Here is a 21,899-nt window from a genome sequence, read left to right on the forward strand (position 1 = left end):
AGCTTAAATCTCACGCACTATAAAGTGACCCCACTGTCATTTTATATTTCTGAATGTATTCTCATATATGATCTCGTTTGATGCTTTAAGAATGCTGAGGGTTAGGGTGATATGTTTCTATCCATTCTATGGATGAGGAAATGAAGATCCATGGCTTAGTGGAGAAGACAGAACTAATAAAGATGATTAGGATTAGGACTCCGATCTCCACTGAATAAAATCCCTCTTAATTACCACTTAACTACTTGCGGTATTAAACAATGCTCTGTACGCCCTGCATAAAGCATATTGACTACTGAACCCAAGAACTCAATGCCCGAGGCAAGCATTTGTATGCTTCCTTCCTCGTGCACTGATGAACTGTAAGTGCAAAAAGAAATAGACTGATGTCTATAAAAGCAAAGTTGAATATTTATAAAGGAATCGATCTGGGAAATTTCTTGGAAACACTGCAGGTGAATTTGATGTGGGGTAACAACTTTTGTGGGGTCAGGGGAAACTGTGCAATGTTAAGATTCTGCCCTGAGATTTTTTTTTTTTTTTTGCAAGTGTCTTTATGTTCTTGCTTAGTTGCATTTATAACCAATGCATTATGGGTGAGGTTTCCATAAAGTGGATGACTAGCAATTCCAATTAGTTCACCTGCATGAGAATAAAATAGCTCGGCTGTATGTTACAAAATTGACAAAGGAATGACATTTATGTTTTGAAATTAAAACATAATGTTTAAAGATTTCATGCATTGCTTTTTGAATCCGCGTATAAAAATAGCTGTCCCTTTGTAGCAAATAGGATAAAAGAGCTTCTCCTGTTAATGATATCTCCTCCTTCTGGAAACATTGGGACTTCTGTCCTTTATGATTTGAACTGTGCTTCATAAAGAAGACTCTGGTAGTAATGAAAGAGAAAGGTTGGGGGCAGAGAAATCAGAAGTCAGTAGTTGGGACCGCAATGAGAAGATATTTAATGACAGTACTAAATCATAAACCTATAGATTGTGCATAATATTTAAATGCTCATTTAAACTATGTCACGTAAAAAAAAAGAGTTTTGTTGGAACACTGGTAAGAGAGTGGGATAAGGTGCCTGATAGAAGAGAGGTGTAAGAAAACCATAGAGGGTTATAATACATCTATAGATTCAACAGATTTTAACACTGCAGCCTCAGAAGCTAAGGCAAATTGCTCTATTATTTTCTTTATTGTACAACCAGAACGCATTATTTTTATAATGAACACATTTCCTTTTCTTTGGTGATTGACCATGAAACTTTATAAGAACTAAAATAGATACCCTGCCTAAAATATCCGGAACATAAATGAAAAGTATCTTCCCCTTTCACTTTCTTACTCAGTCGAGAGTATCCAGAGAGAGATGAGATGGATATCTTTCTGCCAAAGGCGTCTTTGTTTGCAAATTTTTGTACTGCTTTTTACAAATATTTCCTGTTGGAAGTATTATCAGACTTCAGTGTCATTTTCTACTCAAGACCATTAATAAAAGATGGAAGGTTTTCAAAACAACTGTCAGACCTTATTTTACTGGAAGCTTTAAAAAGGATTGCGTTTTAACTTTAATGGAAATAGCTGTGACCTGCTTGAACACTGGCATTCATATAAAGAAAATGAGGAGACATATACATACAAAGTCTAATGATAAAATTTTTACAACTTTAGCTTTTGCTCTTTGCTGTTAAATCTCTCTGCTTCTTTATATTCCAGAGATTCCAGAAGGGGCAATAAAAATAACCTGCCAGTTTTCTGAGAAGGTTGAATATAATGCAATCAGGGTTCTACCATTCAAAGCAAATAATTAAATTTTATGCTATTCACAGCCTTTTGTATTTCTGCACCTTGCTTCTGATCAATTCTCTGATATACGTGTGGGAGAATTTAAAATTTCCAACTATGAAACTGATTAAATCACATTGAATCTTCTGAGTTTCCAAGTTAAATGTGTGCTTTAAAGCTTATGGTGGTTAAGAAGTATAAATGAATAAAATTATTCATGTCACGGTAAGCAAGAAACTTATTTAAATATTGGCGTTTTGATCTAATTCCAGGGAATGAGTAAAAACTGTCCTAATTCAGGTTTAGCCAATTAATTCAGCTTTTCCGTGGTATACTGTAAAGCAAGCCAATTTTCAATGAGCTAAAATAAATAATGAGAATATTTACGTTCTTAAATCATTTGACTTGACACAAGATTTTTTTTCTTGATCCAGGCAATTTGATTTAAGTTACAAAGAAATATTCTTTGTTTTTCCAAAAGGTGATTAGGCTACAAAAATGCTCGTTGTTGAACTGATATATTGTGTGAGTGTAAGGTCACATGCCTGAGAATTGTGACAGTTTCAAACACATTCTCCATGAAAGTAAAAACACATATGATCCATTCTTCTGCATTTCAGGGTCCATCCACAAATCTAAATCTAATGTAATCAAAACCACAATGACAGAGTTCATGCTGAGGCTTTGTAACCAAGCAGACTGGCTTTAACACCCTTACAGGTTACGTCTTGGCCATGCAACCTTAGACAAATTACTTGTATTCTCACCCCTTAGTTTCTTCATCTATGAAATGGGGATAATGAGTGTCAACCTCATAGCATTGCTATGAATATAAACAAAAAAGTGCATGAGAAATACAGTGTCTGGCCCATGGTATCAGTTTGGCTAAAGTTAGTGATTACTATTAAATGCAACAAAAATTATATCCAAATATCATATGTGCACTAAATGAAAAATTACACCAGTACTTGGGTTTGGAATTTAGTCTTTTTTTCTCTTCCTTTCTCAAACTTTTTCCTCTTTTTATTCTGTTGTTAAATATCTGATTTTCCCCCTAAATCGTATCACTTTAAAATGCAAAGGAGAGGTTTTCCTAGGGTTCAGAGTGCTCCCTAGCACTTCCTCTCCTGCAAAAGCACCCCCCAACCCCCGTGAGCAGGTGACATTCTCCTGACGGCATGACACATCCAAACCTGTGATTCTTGAGCAGGGTGTTCTGTATCTCTGGGGACCCATGAAGTCTTTCCAGGGGTTCGCAGGTGCTTGGATAGTTAGAAGAGCATCTTCTTGCCCCGTCTCTTTTACTCTTCTACTCCTCAAAAACAAAACAAAACAAACAAACAAAAAAACCCCAAAATGAAAAAGAAAAACCTTTTCTATGTTCAGAACTGAGTCTGAGCCCTTCTGTGACCTCATACTATGATGACTGGTTCATGGTGAAAAAATTCTACGAAACAAAAACTTCCCCAAGACAAAACCAGACAAATTCAAATATGGTGTGAGAGACAGTGATTACGTAACACATTATCCATAACACTACGTAACACATCCTACACAACTCAGTGTTTTCAGTTTTTAACAAAACTAAATATTTCATGATAAATCACTATGTGAGCTTTTTTCCCCCCCATACACTTTGGAGGGAGTTCAAGGAATTAGGTCATGTTGCTGTAACTGAATTCTTCCATCTCTCTTCCTCTCTTCCCCTGCCCTACACACATACACACACACACACACACACACACACGCACACACACACACGCACACACACACACATGCACACTCTTCCATCCATACATCCCATATATATTTATGTGGACAAGTTTTCTCCATGCTTACATTAAAAATACTATTAATACTGATATTGAACCCTTCTCATCCTAGCCATAAGTAGTAGTCTCACAGCAGATAGGTGTTTTACTTGAACAAAAAGAAATTGCATCCATCTAAGAGGTACATTTCTAATTCAATTTTACTTTTTTATTTCAGAGATTCATTAAGAAGACTTATAATATATTTCTATTGTTCTGACCAATTGTGTATGTGCAATAACTGTAATCTTATCTCTTCAGGGAAGAAAAAAAATATTTTTTAATTTAGAGCCATATTGTAATTTTTAAAACTTAAATTTATAGATATATTTTTCTTATTGAAAATTATAAGGGGATCAAAAAATCAATTTATGTATAAGATATATTACATTGGGATAAAATGCTGAGGTACTCCTGTTCCTTTGGATACATTTTGAGAGTTTTACAAGCACCTGAGAGAGAGACTGGTTAGGTTGGAGTCAGACAAGAGAGATCCTCAGTGAGTCTATAAAAGGCAGAAAGAATAATAGTATCAGTCAAGAAAAATAGATTTAAATTTCAAGGATACTACAAATAGGTAGATTTGAATGCATACTTATTCCCTTTTTAAGTTGGACAAAGAACATACCATCTTGGATTTCATATATTTAAATGAGTGCCCTTAGTTCTACCCTTGGATAAAACTGAGTCTGAGCCCTTCTGTGGTATTTCCTTTTAAGCACTGATCACCTGTAATGATCATCCTCTAGACCGACTTTGTGTTCCATCATTAATTTGTCCTCTCTTCTGGATCATTCCTGTCAGCATTCAAGCTTGCTATGGGATTATTTCCCATCACAAACAAATGAACAAAAAGCTCGGGGATCAAAGAGTGTTCATAGATAAAGCACTGACAAGGTGGAGATGAAGTAGAAATGGAGATTATTTTCACTATTTGAAGGAGCTGAGGAATGGAGCAAGGGAGGGCTTATTTTTTGTTTGTTTGTTTGTTTCTTTTGCAATTTTTTTAACCATTAAAGAAGTGCTCTTTTGGACTTTGGTGGTACAAAATTAGCAAGTGTTTAAACATGGTTGTTGGAGAGAGTTAGGCTGTAAAGACCATAAAATTAATTTAAAATTTTGTAATTCTGGTAATATATACCTAACATAAAGCTTACCATCTTATCCATTTTTAAGTGTATAGGTCAATAAGTGTTAAGTATATTTACATTCCTAGACAACCAATCCCTAGAACCTTTTGCAAAACTGGTTATACCCATTAAACAACCCTGCATTTACCCCTCCCCTCTGCCACTGGCAACTGCCATTCTATTTCCTGTTTCTATGAATTTGACTACTTTAGATACTTCATGTAAGTGGGACCATACCGTGTCTATTGTGACTGGGTTCTTTCACTTAGTATAATACCTTCAAGGTTCTTCAAGCCCTAATATTTGTCAGAATGTCTTTCCTTTTTTAAGGCTGAATGATATTCCATTATGTATTTTGTTTATCCATTCATCTGTTGATGGTTGCTTGAGTTGCTTCCACTTTTCGGCTATTGTAAATAACACTGCTATGAAAATGGGTATGTAAATCTCTCTTGAAGACTCTGCTTTCTCTTGTTTTGACCACATGCCCGGAAGTTGAGTTACTAGGTCATACAGCACTGCAATTTTTTATTTTTGAGGAACCTCCATACTGCATAGTGGCTGCACCATTTAACATTCCCACCAACAGTGCTCAAGGATTCTGATTTCTTCACATTCTTCCCCACACTTAATATTTTATGGGTTTTGTTTTGTTTTGGTAGGAGTCATCCTAATGGATGTGAGGTAATACCTCTTTGTGGCTTTGATTTGCCTTTCCCTAATGAGTGATATCAAGCATCTTTTTATATGCTTTTCAGTGCAAAATGATTTTAACTACTCATATTCTTCTTTATACTGAGAAGATGAAAATTTCTATCTGATCCAATAATATTGAGAGAAATTCTAGGAAACTTCAGTAAGACAATGTTATTAAACACTACTCGAGGGGTGTCTGGGTGGCTCAATGGGTTAAGCCTCTGCCTTCGGCTCAGGTCATGGTCTCAGAGTCCTGGGATTGAGCCCCACATTGGGCTCTCTGCTCAGCAGGGAGCCTGCTTACCCCTCGCCCCCTCCCCACCTACTTGTGATCTCTCTCTGTGTCAAATAAATAAATAAAATATTTTTTTAAAATATTACTCAAAGTTCAAGATACTAAAATGACAGTATTCTAAAGTTTCCCAGTTAGTCAAGAACATGACTTAAAAAAAAAAAAAGAAAGAAACTCTAATATTGGTTAATCTTTCATCCTTTGTTTTAACTCTTAGATTAAATTTTCTTATCTCAAAAGTCCTTTTGAACAGTTGTAAGCCTCTATTTTTCAAAGGTTTTATTACAAGTCACCAAAAAAATGCATATCCTCCCTCTCTCATGAGATGGAAACAAGAGATAAATATGTCCTAAGGAGAAAAATTATTTTATCCAGAAGCTCCAGTAAATTATCTCTCTTATCAAAGTCTCTACAGTTTCTATAATGTTATGCTTAGCTTTTCTCACTCGGTACCAACTCTGTGTTAGGTCCTAGCCACCCGAAGGTAAAACGGTACAGTTTCTGATCTTACAGTCTAGTAGTAAGAAGAGACAAGAAAGTCAGCAAGTTGACACAGAATGATCCATGCTGGCACTGAGAGCAATTTGCCGCAGGTCTTATGGGAATTTAAAGGAAATGAATCAGGTGAAGCCCAGAACTGTCGAGAAGGGCTTTCAGAGATGGGGCGGAGGAGTGAAGTGGATAGAAGGGCTCCTTAGAAGTATTTTAAGATATCAAAGATGTGATGCAAGTTTTCTTGCAAATATTTTCAAGTTGACTTTCGGCTCCTCTTGTCTTTCTAATTGACAATTTTGATCCATCTGTGTATATATTTAAATAAATCACTTGAATGGATAAAAAATCATAAATACCTTACCGGGTTATCACTTGACACTTACACAAGTCAGAACAAATCGTGGTGTTTCTACCGCCTCGTTTTACAACCATGATCTTACAAGGTCTTTTCCTATATAATTTATTTTGCACTAAATCTGTATTTCATTTTGACACTGAAGGAGGAAAATGCGTAGTTCATAAAATAGTTTTATGTCATCTTAACTGTTTTAAGATGCTTTTTTATTTATTTTTACCTTGCTGCCAAGGCACTGATTTCCTTGGGATCTTATATTCTCATATTTACGTGATTCAGAAACATCCATTAAAAGTCTTGATCTAGAGAGGGAGAAGTCTCCTTGATATTTGAGTTTATGGCTTCATTGTTTCAAAGTAGCAACAGTGCTCCTTCAGGGATTTGTTCTTGAGTGAAGCAAGCCCCTGGATCAGATGTGTTCTTCAGGTTCTGATGGCTGTGAGTGGTATTAATGTCAAATAATTTCAGATTTGACATTGTGTAATGAGACCATGGAGCGCAATTCTCTTTCTACATCTGAACACACCAAGATGCACGGAATTCAAGTAAAGTGACCAAGGAAATACAGTTAAGTGTTAACAAATTACAGCAGGACCAGACACACAAAGAAGTCTTCCACTTAGCCTAAGTGGATTAGTTCCAAGAATTGATAGAGGAAGTATTGTGCCCTCTCTGGGTCACTCACGGAAAGATGATTTTTAAAAATAAATAAATAAATAAACTCTTAAGCACTTGCGTGATTCTGTTTTCATTGCTGGCATATGGAGCTTGCTTGCCCACTATACTAAGCAGATGAAATAAGTCACTTGTCTAGAATTCCCTTTGAACTGAAAGGCTTCAGTAAATTGAAATTTATGCAATGAGATAGAAGGAAATGCCTACAGAGACAAAAACTGGGGACAGAACTAACAAAAATAAAACGAGTCGCTCCATTTGGAGTCGTGCTTGGGGAGCGCCACTTCTCTCTCCTGTCCTCGTACTTCTGTTTATAAAGGCAGCTCTGGTCCCCTCCTTTCGTGGCTGGTGGCCGATGTTAGTTTTTCTCGCAGCACATGGAGGTCTTAGGGAAACGGGAGGACAGCCAGTTCCTTGGATCCTTGGGTTCTGCTCCTTCACTGAGGTTGCGTGGCCGACCGCTGGAGGGGGCCCTTCCACCGCCGTATTTCTTTATTTCTCTGGACAGGTTTGTCAGATATTTTGTAAAACGTTCCCAATTGGTGTCACGAGCGTTTGAATTCCTAGAGGCAGTTTTGATTTTCCACAAAGGCACTGCGTTATGAGAATCTGGGTTCAACAACCACACCCATTCATTGAAATTTCCTTAAATGGCTGTGGACTTTCTTGTTTGAACTAATAAAAGGAGCGAACATGCGCTGAGTGTTGACAGGCGTGGGGTAGAAGTGTATCTCACGTGCATTCTCTCATTTAATCCTGGCCATACCTCTACAACATAGATATTGTTGTTAACTTCAGAAGTTCTCTCAATGTGATAGTAGCAGGTGTAGAGCCGACGTTAAACCAAGGACTTGTTGGGTCTCATGTCTGTAGACTGTGCTGTACACATGTCCGCCAGCACTCAGCCCAGTACTTTCCAGTAGTAAAGTTTTCACTAAAACAGTCTAATTGAATGGAACTGAATCCATGTACTGATAGCCCGTATTCAATGCTCATGTTACAGTCAGAGATTTAGAAATAATCGGTTCTGCAGTGGGAGAATCAGTATAACCCAAGAATTAATTTGCTAATTATTTCTTGCTATGGAACATACCATCTGATCATCAATCTTATGCATCTCACATGCTACACAAACTTTCTTAAATTATTAACCTTGACCTTTGTGATATTCAGGAAACATTAAAACAGAAAAGGTGATAAAATCATCAATAATCCTTTCTACCTAATATGGTGAACAGAGTGAAATATGAGTTATTTTTATTTGGAAAAAACAATATTACTCTGTTTTGACTCAAGGGTGTTAACATTTTTAGTGTTAACACTAATTTGTTTTCTTTTGATCTTACAATTATTACACTTATTTTCCTTAGTGAAATGGAAAAACATCCCAATTGCCAAATGCTAATGATGTGTTTGTAGAGTCTTAAAATGTACATCTCATTAGGTTTCTGTTTTTCAGCTGGTAAAAAAAGTTTATGAAGTCAGTATTTGTTTCTCTTGGGGAATTTTGCTTGGTATTTTAAAGATACATCTACCATTTCCCTTAGGTCACTTGTGCCAATATCTGTCCTTCATTATCATAACAACAAAAGTCTTCACTTTGTAGTCTTAGCAGTTCAGATGGATCTAGTCTGTCCTTCCAAAAACATTAACAGAATACCTGCTGCATGTTTTTTCAAAAAATATTTTTTGTTCTTCATTCTTGAAAGATTATGTTTCTCCAAAGAAAGTCTATGACTTAATAAGAGATTTGTTTTATGCTTTTTAAAAATTTCAACTTGAACTTTGATGTTAAGCATCCTCAAGGGGTACTCTTGCGATTATTTTAATATTTAAGCAAATAAAAACAGCTGTTTATGATATCAATAATTGTGTTTCTAAGTAACCTTTATTCCCCTTTTGTAATAGTGCCCCATCTTATCTGTTCACAAAACCTTACATTAAAATGATGGGAGAATACTGAAATTCTCTCAGACTCTTCATTAGTTGGCTACATCTCCCACAGCAAAATGCTGTGAAGGAGTAACTTTCATCCATTTATTTTTGATCTGATACATTCAAGAAAGTGATAATACCAAAAAGCTTAGATCTGAATTTCCTACTCTACAGTGTCTTTCCAATACATTTTCTTCTCATTTGGGTTTACAGCCCTCTTGGTGGTCGTATTCACCCATTTTAAAGAGAAGGACACAAAACTTCAAAGTGAGTTGCCAGTCTGAGTTCATCTAGTAGAGTCACATTAAACCTGGAGGTTCTGATCGCAAGCTCCCATAAATAGTTCCACTTCACTTTCTATCATTAGATGCCATGAAATTAGAAAAAGGGGGAGAAAAGTAAAAAATCTCTTTTTAAAAATAACTCTTAAAGTAATTTAAATGACAAGCTGTAGTGTCACCCCATATCCAATTAAAAGGCTATATTTTTAAATGTATATAATATATACACATTATGTATAATGTATACAACATTCATGATGCAATATATTTTAGTACTTATATAGTCTTTCAGTATATTATATAGAAGATATATATGTGTGTGTGTCTACATACACATACTATATAGAGATTATCAAAATGTCCTATTTAAGGAGTGTTTCAAAGACACATAACCCAGAATAATCTTTCAAACCGATCACCTTGGAAATGATAGACTGAGATTATTGTTTCAATATTGAATCCTTTACTTTGTTCACAGCTGCAAACATTTTTTGAGACATTCCTGACAGCCAGTTCACCTCTTCAGGCTTTTGATAATATGAAGGAAGCAATTAGCAAACTCCTGCTAGCAGCTGAAGTATTCAGCGAAACATCTACTCTGGGACCAAAGGCCTTCAATAGGTAAAAGCCAATGCTAATATTAAAAAAAAAAAAGTTCTAAAAATTGTTTGTGAAAATGTATCTTAATTATCACAAGTAGGTGCTACTTGGAAAATGTTATGTCAGCACATAAATATGAACTCATAAACATCTTTTCATATTTATAGATTCTGAAACTTCAGAGCATGTCACAGACTTGTTAGCATCTAAATAATAGTGATAAGAAATAAAGCACACATTGTTTAAATTAATTTTAATTGCATCACCTTTTTAAGCTTAGCTATTTTTAGGATATGATCTTTGCATTGACTAGGTATAATTTTACTTATGGACTTTATTAACAATATCTAATAGCTATTGTCTCTGTATTCCAGTTTACTTGAATATAATTTCGTGCCTTTTTTGTAGGCAATGTTAAATTTAGAATGTCAACAAGAAGGAGATGACTCAAGTAAGCTTTATCATGCTTATATGTGAATAAGAATGCCTAGCAGTTAGGAGAAGGAGAATTTCCTTCTCCGTATTTAGGTTTTCATGAAGTAACTTCATTGTTTAATGTGTTGTGACTACTCTAGATATATTTGTATTTCCTATAAGGAACAAAACAAATTCGAATTAAAAAATAAATTGCATGTAATTTCCAAGCCACTGTTTCTTTTACTTAGTACAGATCTTGACATTTCACTTTAGTAACTGTTAATAATGTATCAAATAATAGAGTAAATGTAGCAAATAGAATATATTTTTATATCACGGTTTGTTTTTATTCCAGATGCAGATTATGTTTTCAACTTTTCACCTTTGATATTGGTTACTACAGTTTCCCGGACCCTGTAGTGCTCCAAGTAAGTATCCCAAAAGCTTCTTGTGAACTTCCACCTTACACTGAATGATCTATTGTGTGTGTGTGTTGGGGGAGGGGAGTATATGTGCAGGTGGGTGGATGGTTTGCTTTTATAGTAACAGCCAATAAATAGCAACTAGTATTAAAGTCATTACAAGCTTATATTTTACTGTAGTTCAGAAAATTAACCAATATGTGGAGAATATGATTTATTATTTGAGTTCCAATCCCCATTATGCATCACTATAGAAAGGGTATGGATTTTCTACAGTTCAATCACCCCGTTTACAAAATAAAGTGGCAAACGTGTAGATAATAGAAAATAGAAGATTATCCAGCTTATTCACATGGGTTTGTAGAAAAAATTAACTCTTATTCTTTACATATAGATAGTTTTAAGTTGACCTATATTTTAATTTAAAAAGCCACAGGCATTTTTAAAATATGTGTTTTTTTCTAGTATAAATATGTGTAAATTAAAGAGTGCTTTTGTATACTCTGATTCTTTTACTTCCTTTCAAATCAACTCATCCTTTCAGTGAACTTATTCAGATCATCCCCTCCAACAGATCTTTCATCTAAAATATCCTTTAGGGGCACCTGGGTGGCTCAGTGGGTTAAGGCCTCTGCCTTCAGCTCAGGTCATGATCTCAGGGTCCTGAGATCCAGCCCCACTTCGGGTGCTCTGCTCAGCAGAGAGGCTGCTTCCCTTCCTCACTCTCTGCCTGCCTCTCTGCCTACTTGTGATCTCTGTCTGTCAAATAAATAAATAAAAATCTTAAAATATATATATATAATTTTTTTAAAAAATAATAAAATATCCTTTAATGGCAAGAAGATTAAAAAAACAGTTGATTGCATAAATCTACAGAAACCTTTATTTGGAGCTATGGAGTAGGAAGAAGGGAAAGGAACAAATGCATAATGTGCAACCAGAATTCAGCTTCATTTTACGTTGACTGTTTTTCAAACTGTTGTACGAGGTGAATGATTACAGTATATGTGGCTCAGACATTTAGCTGAATAGCTCAAAGGCCTACCCATAAAATTTTGAAACTTTATGAATCTACATTTTTAATCATTTATTCATTATCTTGCACACATCTTAGTTTGTATTATGCTCTTTGAAATTTATAGTGGCCAAGGTCAAAGAGGTCGCTGCCTGTGTTCTCTAGGATTTTGATGGATTCCTGTCTCACATTTAGGTCTTGAATTTATTTTTGTGTATGGTGTAAGAAAGTGGTCCAGTTTCATTTTTATGCATGTTAATGTCCAGTTGTCCCAGCACCATATATGTTAACTAACTTGAATATAGATACAATCTAAAAATAGTAAAATAACTAACTAAATAAATAAATAAAAATTATTGTTCAGAAATGTCATATATTATCTTTCCTGAATACAAATTCTTCAACAGTAAAGAGTTATAAGATAAACTATTGTGACTTTATAATCCATTACTTTTCATATAAAAAACTGTACCTTCAAAAGAGCATTATTTGTATTTTATAAAGCTGTTGACCTCCAAAAAGGCCACTAGATGTCAGTTCTGATCTACAATCCAACAGGAATGACTCATGTCTTAGAAGAGATTTCACTGCATTAAAAAGTCAATGAAAAATATTTGCTGTGATTTTACTCTTTCACAGGTGCATGAGCATTTAAATTTTCAAGATGATGATAATACGGATTTTGAGGACCAAAACACAGAAGAATTCCTTTTACAAGATACTTTCAATTTTCTCTTCTCTAATGAATCTTCACTTCCAATGTTTTCTGAGATACTTCAGGGACTTTATAGATCAGGTGTTTTTAAGGTAAATGCTTATTTTTTCAGTGACAAATTTTTTTTTCCAAGTCATTCTTGGAAAGGTGCCATTTTCTTTATTGTGTAGCTAAACAAATGGATAATGGATTTGAAATGAATTGGTATCTGTTATATTCCTCCTCTTTATAGTTTTCTGCCCTGAAGACCAAGATTATTTTATGTCTACTAAGTATGAGTAACTGATTATGATGCAGTTATGGGTTAAGATAAAGAAATTTCTAACTCCTAAGGAATGTTTGTGGATATTATGAATAATAAATATTTGATGTTATTTAGAATACTTTAAAAGGAATAGTAGAATTTTTTGAAGGCAATCTAGAAGATCAGTGAGTGTTCTAGACTGACATCAAGGGACTGAAGTTAGAATACTAATTTTTGACGAATTCACATCTGGTTAATATCTTTGCATAGCTGCTGATGATTAGGCTGTAGTCCTTCATAGGAGCATTGGTTAATTTTTATGGCGCATTAATACAAATTTTCTTAATGCATCAAAAATCTGTACAGATCATTAAGTACAGTATTATTCTCTATATATCTTTCTGTTTTAAAACCTGTATTTGGAGAATTTGGGAAAGAAGGTTGTGAAAGTTCTTACAAACACACATCCATGCTCTATGGAGAGTTTTTGGGAGAGACAGAACATGGCTTTACAGACTGCTCTTTCTCCTGGATTTTATTCATTTTTTCCTCTAGTTCTCTGTTTTCCTTCCTTAGTGAGTGGACTGTCATTAAAACTGTTAGAAACACTTGACCCGGAAGTAATGGTAAATATGTGCAACTTCTCTCAAGGATGCCTCAGAAAAAAATGAATGTGAGGAAAAAACAAACTCCAAAATTGTAATGTCCCACAGATGAGAGTCCCATGTTCACCTGTTGCTCTGATCTCTGGCACCCTAAAGCCTGAAGGAGATGCTCCCTACATTCCTAGATTGTCCCACACAGTCTATTCTCCTGGACTCATCTCCCCACCCTCACTTACCCATACACAATTGAGCAATTTCATTCAGGTCCTCTTCGTCAAGTATGGAAATTTTCTTAGAGTCAGACACTGTTGTGACAAGCTGAAGTCCCTCGGCATGATTTGGCATTAATTAGCTCAGCTGTTTTTTATAGAGTTCAAACTTCGATTGGTTTATAAAGGGGGGGGTAGGCAACTGGGCTAAACATGGTTTGCCTTTGTAACAATTGCTTAAGAATTGTTACTCTCCCTCCATTCTAGGGTGAAAACTATCAGAAGGAACAAAACCAATGCCTGTCTTTAGAGGAGATGAACTCAATTATGACTTTCATAAAGGAACTTGGGAACTTGGGGCAATTCCAACTGGTAAAACAAAAGTGACATTTGATTCCTCATGATTACTGACCTTATAGATCAGCCTTATTTGTTCTTTTTTCAAACTGGGTGAAGATTTTTCTTTAAGAAATAGAAAGCTTTGTAAGCTTCTTTCTTCTTTTCAGACATCTAAATATTAAAATGAACAGAACCAATATTCTTTAAGACTTTGCAAATAATACATGACTTATTCAAGGTAAAAGGATATGAGATAAGTGTAACTGCCAGTATAGGACAGTTCTGAAGGGGAAAATGTCTATTTTTTTCTGGAGAAGTTTGCTTTTAGCTTTGGGACATGTACATGTAACAGAAATTTCTTTCTGCTCATCATGTCCTTTTTGTTTGGGTCAAATCAAATATTACTGAATGTAACCACATTTTAGAAAACAACCTAAATCTTAATTTGTTGCAACTCTATAGCAAACTTCAAAAAAGAAAATGTAAATAATTATGATAAATACTACTGGGTTTTAGCCTAAAAAATAACTGACATTTGTTTTCCTTTCTGTGTATTTTCCTGGGTTCTGTTAATTTATTGGTCAATATCAAAGGTCATTATCAATATAATTGATTACATGTGTGTTTGAATGTTCAGTATTTGCTTTGTTTCTAGTTTTGCCACTTATCTAGATGGACTATAATAGATTTCTATTTTTCCACCTAAGATTTGCTTATACAAAAAATCTTGTTAAAACAACATTTTTCAAAGTCCACTGATAATTTATTATTAATCTGTTTGGATCAAACAGTTATTTTTTACTTAAAAAAATAGCATGTATTCACATGCTACTTGTCTAAGTTATAACCAATTTACTAAGTTAATGAATGATTGCTCGGCACATGTCTTTATAATTTAATCTCATATTGTAGAGGGCTCAAAGTAAGCTTTTGCCCCAAAGATAATAATTTAATTGATGGATTATTTTAATTAATTTAAATATAGTAAGTATTACATTTGTGACAGTTGGCTCAAAACTCAACAAAGATAAAGAGAGAGGTCTCATTCTTCAGGAATTCATAATTTGAGATATTGAATGTAGAGAACATCTCTTGGTACAATGTGAAATCTGAAGAATTATTTCACAGGAAAAAGGGCAAACTCCAATTTCCTGACTCTCAGAGTAGAAAGAGGATAACCATAGATTTTCTTTTCCATGGGATTAATATCTCTTACCCTGACAAAGTTCACTTGCAACCCCAAATGATTTCCCTTCATTTTTCCTAATGCTAGAGTCACTCTTTCATTCAGCTGTTCTCAGCTATCTATAGGAAAGAGATACCCATTTTCATTCAAAGAAAAGAGAAAGAACACTTACTGCATTTGGAAATATGATCAACAGAATTAGTTCTTAATAGAAAGTGGCATTTACCTTGAAAACTGCATAGAAAAATTATATTATGATACTGACCAGTGGATTTTAAATAAATATCTGACTTTTTAAAATAGCTGAATAAGATAGAAAGCCTTCTCCATTTCTTTTAAATTATTTTCCATTACTTATTCTAATATTCTCATTTTGAATATTTCTTCTCAGCTCTTCCCATCTACTACTCCTGGGATTCGATCTTTGATGCGTGAATTTCATGATATGGCAAAGCCTGTAGGACAACCTGGTTCAGTCCTGACTCAATCCTGGTCTCTTTTAAATGTATTTGAACAGTTTCAGCTCCTGAATAAAAAGGCACAGCTACATCCACTGGAATGGTAAGATAGCCACAAATTTGAATTGTGCAATCCAAAAATTCTCTAAAGATTGATTTCAAAAGATTTTGCCTACATTAAAGAAAGTAACAAAAAGAAACATGTCCAAATATTTGTGCTCTGGAAAATAATCTTCTTTAAAGCATTGAAACCATAACAATTCTAGTGGTCTTTAAACACTGTAATAAAAACACATCCAACAGTGTTTCAAACCAACCTACTACAGAGTAATGTTTAAAATGAAAAAGTTTCAATCTCATTTCATTCTGTGATATATATCGTTGAATTCTGAGACCATCAAAAAGAATTAGGTGACTTTTTTTTTTTTTTAATGAACCCTCAGTCAGTGTAGAGCCCAAGATGGTATGAGCACATATTTGAGTTTTTGAGGTGTGACTTTGTTCTGGGCAAAATCTAGACAAATTTACAAATATGTCTGTCCCTGCCACAAGAATAGAACTTTTCTTTTTCAGAAGGTTTAGAATCTCAGAGGGAAACAAACATTTGTCCTCCCGTTTCCACTTCCGTTCTAATGCGAGGTGACAATGAGGTGCTGGGAGAGGGGACAGGCCATGGGAATATATTCACATCTCCTCTAGTTGTCACAAAGGGACAGTGCCCAAGGACCTGGCTAAGTCTGCTTCTCTTTTATATGATGGAATTCAGGGACTATTTGACTTTTCTACTGCCAGGAAAAGAGAAGCAAACCTAAACCTCCTAGGGAGATGAAAGACGAAAGGGCCGTGCCATAATCACTTGTGTCTCCTGCAGGCCCTCTCAGGCAGGAATGGCTTCAGCTCTCCTGACTTGTGCTTCATTTCTCTCTGCCTCAGGAGGTCATGAAAGTATTTCCATAAGAATTTTTTTATAATTCAAAAATACAAATAATCGTGTACTTGAAGAATTCTTAGGACATTTCCCAGGATTAGAACTCACTTGAATTGCCACGACTTTATGAAGTTGGCCTTATTCAATGCTCTGAAGTAGTAAGCCTGACAGAAACCTTTACTTGTTTGAAAAGTAGGTTTTAAATAACAGAGCTCAGTGCCCATTGGTTTGTTCTTTGCCCTCACTCAAGTCAGTCAAGTCTGTCTCACTCATCATTATCAATGGGGAAGAGCAGACTTGATTTACCAAGGAGCCAATTTAGGTACTGTTTTTAGTTTTGATTAAGCTCCCTTGAGATCTAAAAGTTTTGGGAAATTTGTTCCCCAGCAAGTTTTTCTCAAGCTCCACCTATGGTGTAAGGTTAAAGAAGGGACTTACCTTAAATTCAGAATACTGCATTTAATGCAAACCCTAAGCCTAACTGTAATGATTCCCATTAAATAAAGGAATTTATTAGTGGTCAGTGTTGGAAGTGGTCAGTCTAGAAAGGGCCAAAACTTTTTTGAATCAGATAGACCTGGATTCAAATACCCCAACCCTGGAGTTTATGAATTAAAGCAGCTAAAGTTTTGATACCTCTGAGACTTAATCTCCATATCTGTAAAAAAAGGATTACCTACCACTTGTTACTTCACAAGAATTACATAAGATAATTTCCATGTGCCATATGGTGACTGGTATGTTGCAGTCAAAGTAGGTAATAAATATTAATATGGACTTTTCATGTTTTTCTACCATCCAAAGGTCACTTTAGGATCTACAGTGGAGGGAAACATTTTTCTTTCCTTCATAGGAAAAGCAAGACAGGTTTGAAAGATTTACCCAAGTTAACCTTGGGAACATTAAATTTTAGATCTTTATCAAAAAGCAATTAGGTAAATCACTCTGAGAACATTTCCAGAAAGAATAATTCTAATTATCTTCAAATTTACCTGGGAGCATATGTATATGTAATTATCACCCATGCTGTGTTACAAGGAGGATGCGTATTAGACCCGTTTTCTAGATGAGGAAACCATGCTGAGAAGGTAGGTCATTTGCTCAAGTCACAAAGCCCAGAGAAAAAGAGGAGAGATTAGGACCCTGGCCTCACATCTGTGGCCCAGTGCTTGATTCCAGTATATCCTGCAGACGGACAGGTCAGGTGTAGTCGTTCATCATTGTCCTTATTTTCACAATGGTCACCTTCAGCTTTTCTACAGAAAAAGCCAATTTTACATATCTCTGCTACCTCTGGGAAATAATGATTTCATGCTTCCTTTTATTTTTTAAAATTAGTTATTTATTTAAGTAATCTCTACACCCAATGTGAGGCCTGAAATCATGACCCTGAGATCAAGAGTCATATGCTCCCCAGACTGACCTAACCAGGAGCTCCCATTCTTCCTTCTAAATAAAGATCCTTTGCTTAGAGCAACAAAGTGAGAAAAGATAAAGTCAGAAAAGCAAAGGTTAAAAAAAGTGACCATTATACATGTCTGTGCCCTGAGGCTTAGAATCCAGAGGTCCCCACAGAATCAGTGTAAATCTGAACAGAATGAAAATATTAAAATCAATATTTGTGCATCATCTGCTAATTTTCACTTTACTTGCAATAGAGTTGCAAGTGTACTTTGCTCTCCTCATAGGCTTTCCATGAAAAAGCCACATGTTTAAAAATAAATAATTTATTCACACAATCACATAAGGAATTGCTGCGGAATGCTTTACCATACAAAGCATCTCATTCCACTAAGATAGTAACTCAGTGTATGTGCATTTCAGGATTGTATCTTTTAGGAGCTTCACTTAGAGTTTTTGCTTCACATGAATTCATAGATATTTTTTTAATTTATCCTGGCACCCAGTCAACCTTCAACTAAACATATCTCACCCCATGCTTGCTTTATCTGTTTCTTCATTCCTTGGGAGAAGGGAAATATTTTAAAGTTAGTGCTAGACATTTTTCTCTCTCGCCCCTAAATACTTCATGGTATGCATCAAAGAAAGAAAAGAGACTTACTTTACAAGTAAAACTGCAATAAAATTATCACACCTTCCCACATTAGCAATATTTTTAATTCTTTTATTCTTCGTAATTTGCTGATGTTTCTATTTTGAAGGAACTGACTATGCCTATTCATCTCTCCACCACAGTGCCCAGCACAGTATCTGGGACAATAAATATTTATAAAATGTAACTTAACACAGAGCATCTGATTTCATGCTCATAGCGTTGCTGTGAAATCAGGCCAGTGATCTGTTCTCCATTCTGCTGCAGTGGAAATGCAGAAAGAATCACAGCACAGCCCAGAAAAGTCCAATCACATCCTGTTCCGTATTCCCCGTCCTCAGGACCAGCAAGTTTTCGGTCCGTGGTTTAGATTATTTGGTCTCTACTTTGAAGAGTCAAAGAGCAATCTGGCCAAGCACTTAGTTGCATAACAGAAAAACATGAGGCAAACACACCGAGAGGAACTAACCCTTACCGTTCAGTACAGTTAGCCCGCATCTGAGGACAGAAGACGCAACAGGATCGTAGGTCGTTTTCTGCGTAGCCCCCGTACATACACGCACCCTTAGGTTGTGTGTATGTTCTTCTGAGTCTGTGCCTCAGACTTTCCAGGCCTCCGTGCTTCAAGACTGCATGCTTTTAGCCAAACAATTTCCAAAACGACTGTGTGTTCCCAACTCACTTCTGTTGGATCCACGCTATCAGAGATTGCTCACTTTTGGCCTAAAGAGTGACTTTTTGCCCTGGTTTTCTTCAAATGTGCTTCTGCTGATTAGAGATGATGAGATTTCCACCCACCTCACTTGAGGCCAGATTGCCGGTCTTGAGGAATGAAATCCAGAAAGTGTTCCTTTGTGTTCATCAAAATATCTTGTACCCACACAGGGGAAAAAAAAAAAAAGTGCGTTAGATTTGATTTCCATGACTTTTGTTCATTTCATTGATCCAGACTGGCTTGGCCTTGCGTTTGCAGGAATTCTTTTACAGAGAATGAGAACATTGAAAAACCACAAGTGCCATCTGATGCAACTGGAAATAAAAAAGGTAAAAAGATACAGTCTCACTTCTTCCAACATGAAAATAAGTATTGTGTGGCCCCCAAAATATGTTTTGCTTCCTTAGCAATCACAAATGGAAATTAAACTAGGGAATGCTATTTTCCCTCAAATTTGAAAAGATTTTCCTCTTAAAGATCATAGAGGGGCACCTGGCTGACTCAGTGGTTTAAAGTCTCTGCCTTCGGCTCAGGTCATGATCCCAGGGTCCTGGGATGGAGCCCCGCATTGGGCTCTCTGCTCAGCAGGGAGCTTGCTTCCCCCTCTCTCTTTCTGCCTGCCTGTGTCTGCCTGCTTGTGATCTCTCTCTCTGTCCAATAAATAAATAAAATCTTAAAATATATATATCATGGAGGTGGGGATTGTGTAGAGAAATAAGTATTCTCAATCCACTGGTGCTGGTATAAATTAGAGCAACCTCCCTTAAAGGGCCATGTGATGACATATAAGAAAATCCTTAAAAGTTATTCTTATAGGGGCGCCTGGGTGTAGATGGGTAAGCACCAACTCATGGTTTTCCCTCAGGTCATGATCTCAGGGTTCTGGGATCAAGCCCCCTGTCAGTGTCTGCACTCAGCTCACAGTCTGCTTGAGATTCTCTCTCCCTCTCCCCTTCTTGCTTGTGATGTCTTTCTCTCTCTCTCAAATAAATACATAAATCTTTTTTAAAGTTACTTTTACCTCAGAGAAATCTCACTCCTAGATATTCATTTTAAGGAAATAATTAATGTACACAAAAGTTTAGTTACATGACTTATTAAAAATAAATTTAAAAATTTGAACTACTTCTATTGTAATAATAGTGAATTAGATAAGTAAAGCCATAGACTTCCCATATAATACTGTAAAGCCATTCTAATATTACAGAAGCATATTTATGACATGAAAGATGTTTGTGGTGTGTTGTTAAATGAAACGATTGACTACAGGCAACATGGGCCTCGAGGAACATTAATGGCAGTTATGATTTTTTTTCCCTAGACTTACCTTTGTTTTCTCTAATTCTCTTCTTTCTAAAGAACATATGAGCTTTTGATCATAAATAAAGAAAATGTTTCTAATTTTAAGAATAAAAGATGAAAACAGATACCACATGTCTATAACTTTTTAGAAATCAAAATTTCCCTATTACAAATCAAGGTTTGATACAATACAGTGGTTCTCAGCATGTGGTCCCTAAACCAGAAATACCACATCACCTGGGAAATTTGGACCATTCCGATCTACTGAGTCAGACTCACACCTCTCTGGGTATGAGACCCAGCACTCTGTCTTGTAAGAAGTCCTTCAGATGATTCTGAGGCATGTTAAAGTTTGAGATCCACTAATTCAATAGAAGGAATTGGTAAGCCCAATGAAGATTTGGTGATAAACTGCTATTCTGAAGACTTTCTCACTCCCACCATTATTCTTTTTAAATGAATGATTTAAGCACTCTGAGTGTTTTTATTCATTCCTTTGTTCCATCAGTATGTAGTAAGGCATTTTTTAGATAGATGTTTGGTTTAATTCAGAAATTTAAGCAGTGCGAGTGGAATCAATTGGATAAAATTTCTGTAATTCTAATGATTTGGGATATTACAGTCATAAAATCAAGGTACGTTCTAGAAGGAATCTTAACAGATCACCCTAAGGCAATGGATGACATTTAAGCCACTCACTTTTCTCCCTTAAAATTTTCCTTTTTGAAATAATCATTCTCCTGAGATTTGAACCAAACAACTTCTTTTGTTTTACTGTAGCTTTCAGTTTAACTGAGTGCTGATATAAGAAAAGTTAAATCATAAAATGGTTCTACTAAATTATACTGTTTGAGATTACTGAATATATATTCTTTTTGTTTTGATTAACCATTTCCATTTTAAATTAACTTTTCTTTTTTTAGCTGTTGTTCTACGAATTATGAATGAAACCAAAGAAGTTCGCTGCAGTAACGGTGAGTTCCAATGAAAGTGTTTCGGTGGCATAATCAATAGTGAGGCACAGCCGTGGTTTGAATAAATCACCATTTTATCATATTTGGGTACTTTTATTTTTTTCTTTTCTTTCTTTCTTTTTTTAAAGAATTTATTTACTTATTTATTTGACAGAGAGAGACACAGCAAGAGAGGGAACACATGTAGGGGGAGTGGGAGAAGCAGGCTTCCTGCTGAGCAGGGAGCCTGATGCGGGACTGGATCCCAGGACCCTGGG

The 21,899-nt window shown here is 35.5% G+C and overlaps 1 protein-coding gene across 4 annotated transcripts in view; it reads left to right on the forward strand.

Moving 5' to 3' along the window:
• The window catches only part of CPED1 (cadherin like and PC-esterase domain containing 1), a 265,626-nt gene that overhangs the window by 115,173 nt on the left and 128,554 nt on the right, over window positions 1-21,899 (forward strand). For all 4 annotated transcript variants that reach the window (XM_045062916.1, XM_045062917.1, XM_045062918.1 and 1 more), the window contains exons 7-13: window positions 9,939-10,081; window positions 10,833-10,905; window positions 12,554-12,721; window positions 13,955-14,059; window positions 15,604-15,773; window positions 19,625-19,695; window positions 21,592-21,642. In XM_045062916.1, the coding sequence (XP_044918851.1) occupies window positions 9,939-10,081; window positions 10,833-10,905; window positions 12,554-12,721; window positions 13,955-14,059; window positions 15,604-15,773; window positions 19,625-19,695; window positions 21,592-21,642 (781 nt within the window). The remainder of the gene's footprint in view (window positions 1-9,938; window positions 10,082-10,832; window positions 10,906-12,553; window positions 12,722-13,954; window positions 14,060-15,603; window positions 15,774-19,624; window positions 19,696-21,591; window positions 21,643-21,899) is intronic.

Source organism: Mustela putorius, unplaced genomic scaffold (assembly GCF_011764305.1).
Source record: "Mustela putorius furo isolate JIRA1106 unplaced genomic scaffold, ASM1176430v1.1 tig00003845_pilon_pilon_pilon, whole genome shotgun sequence".
In the NCBI taxonomy this organism is placed as follows: domain Eukaryota; kingdom Metazoa; phylum Chordata; class Mammalia; order Carnivora; family Mustelidae; genus Mustela; species Mustela putorius.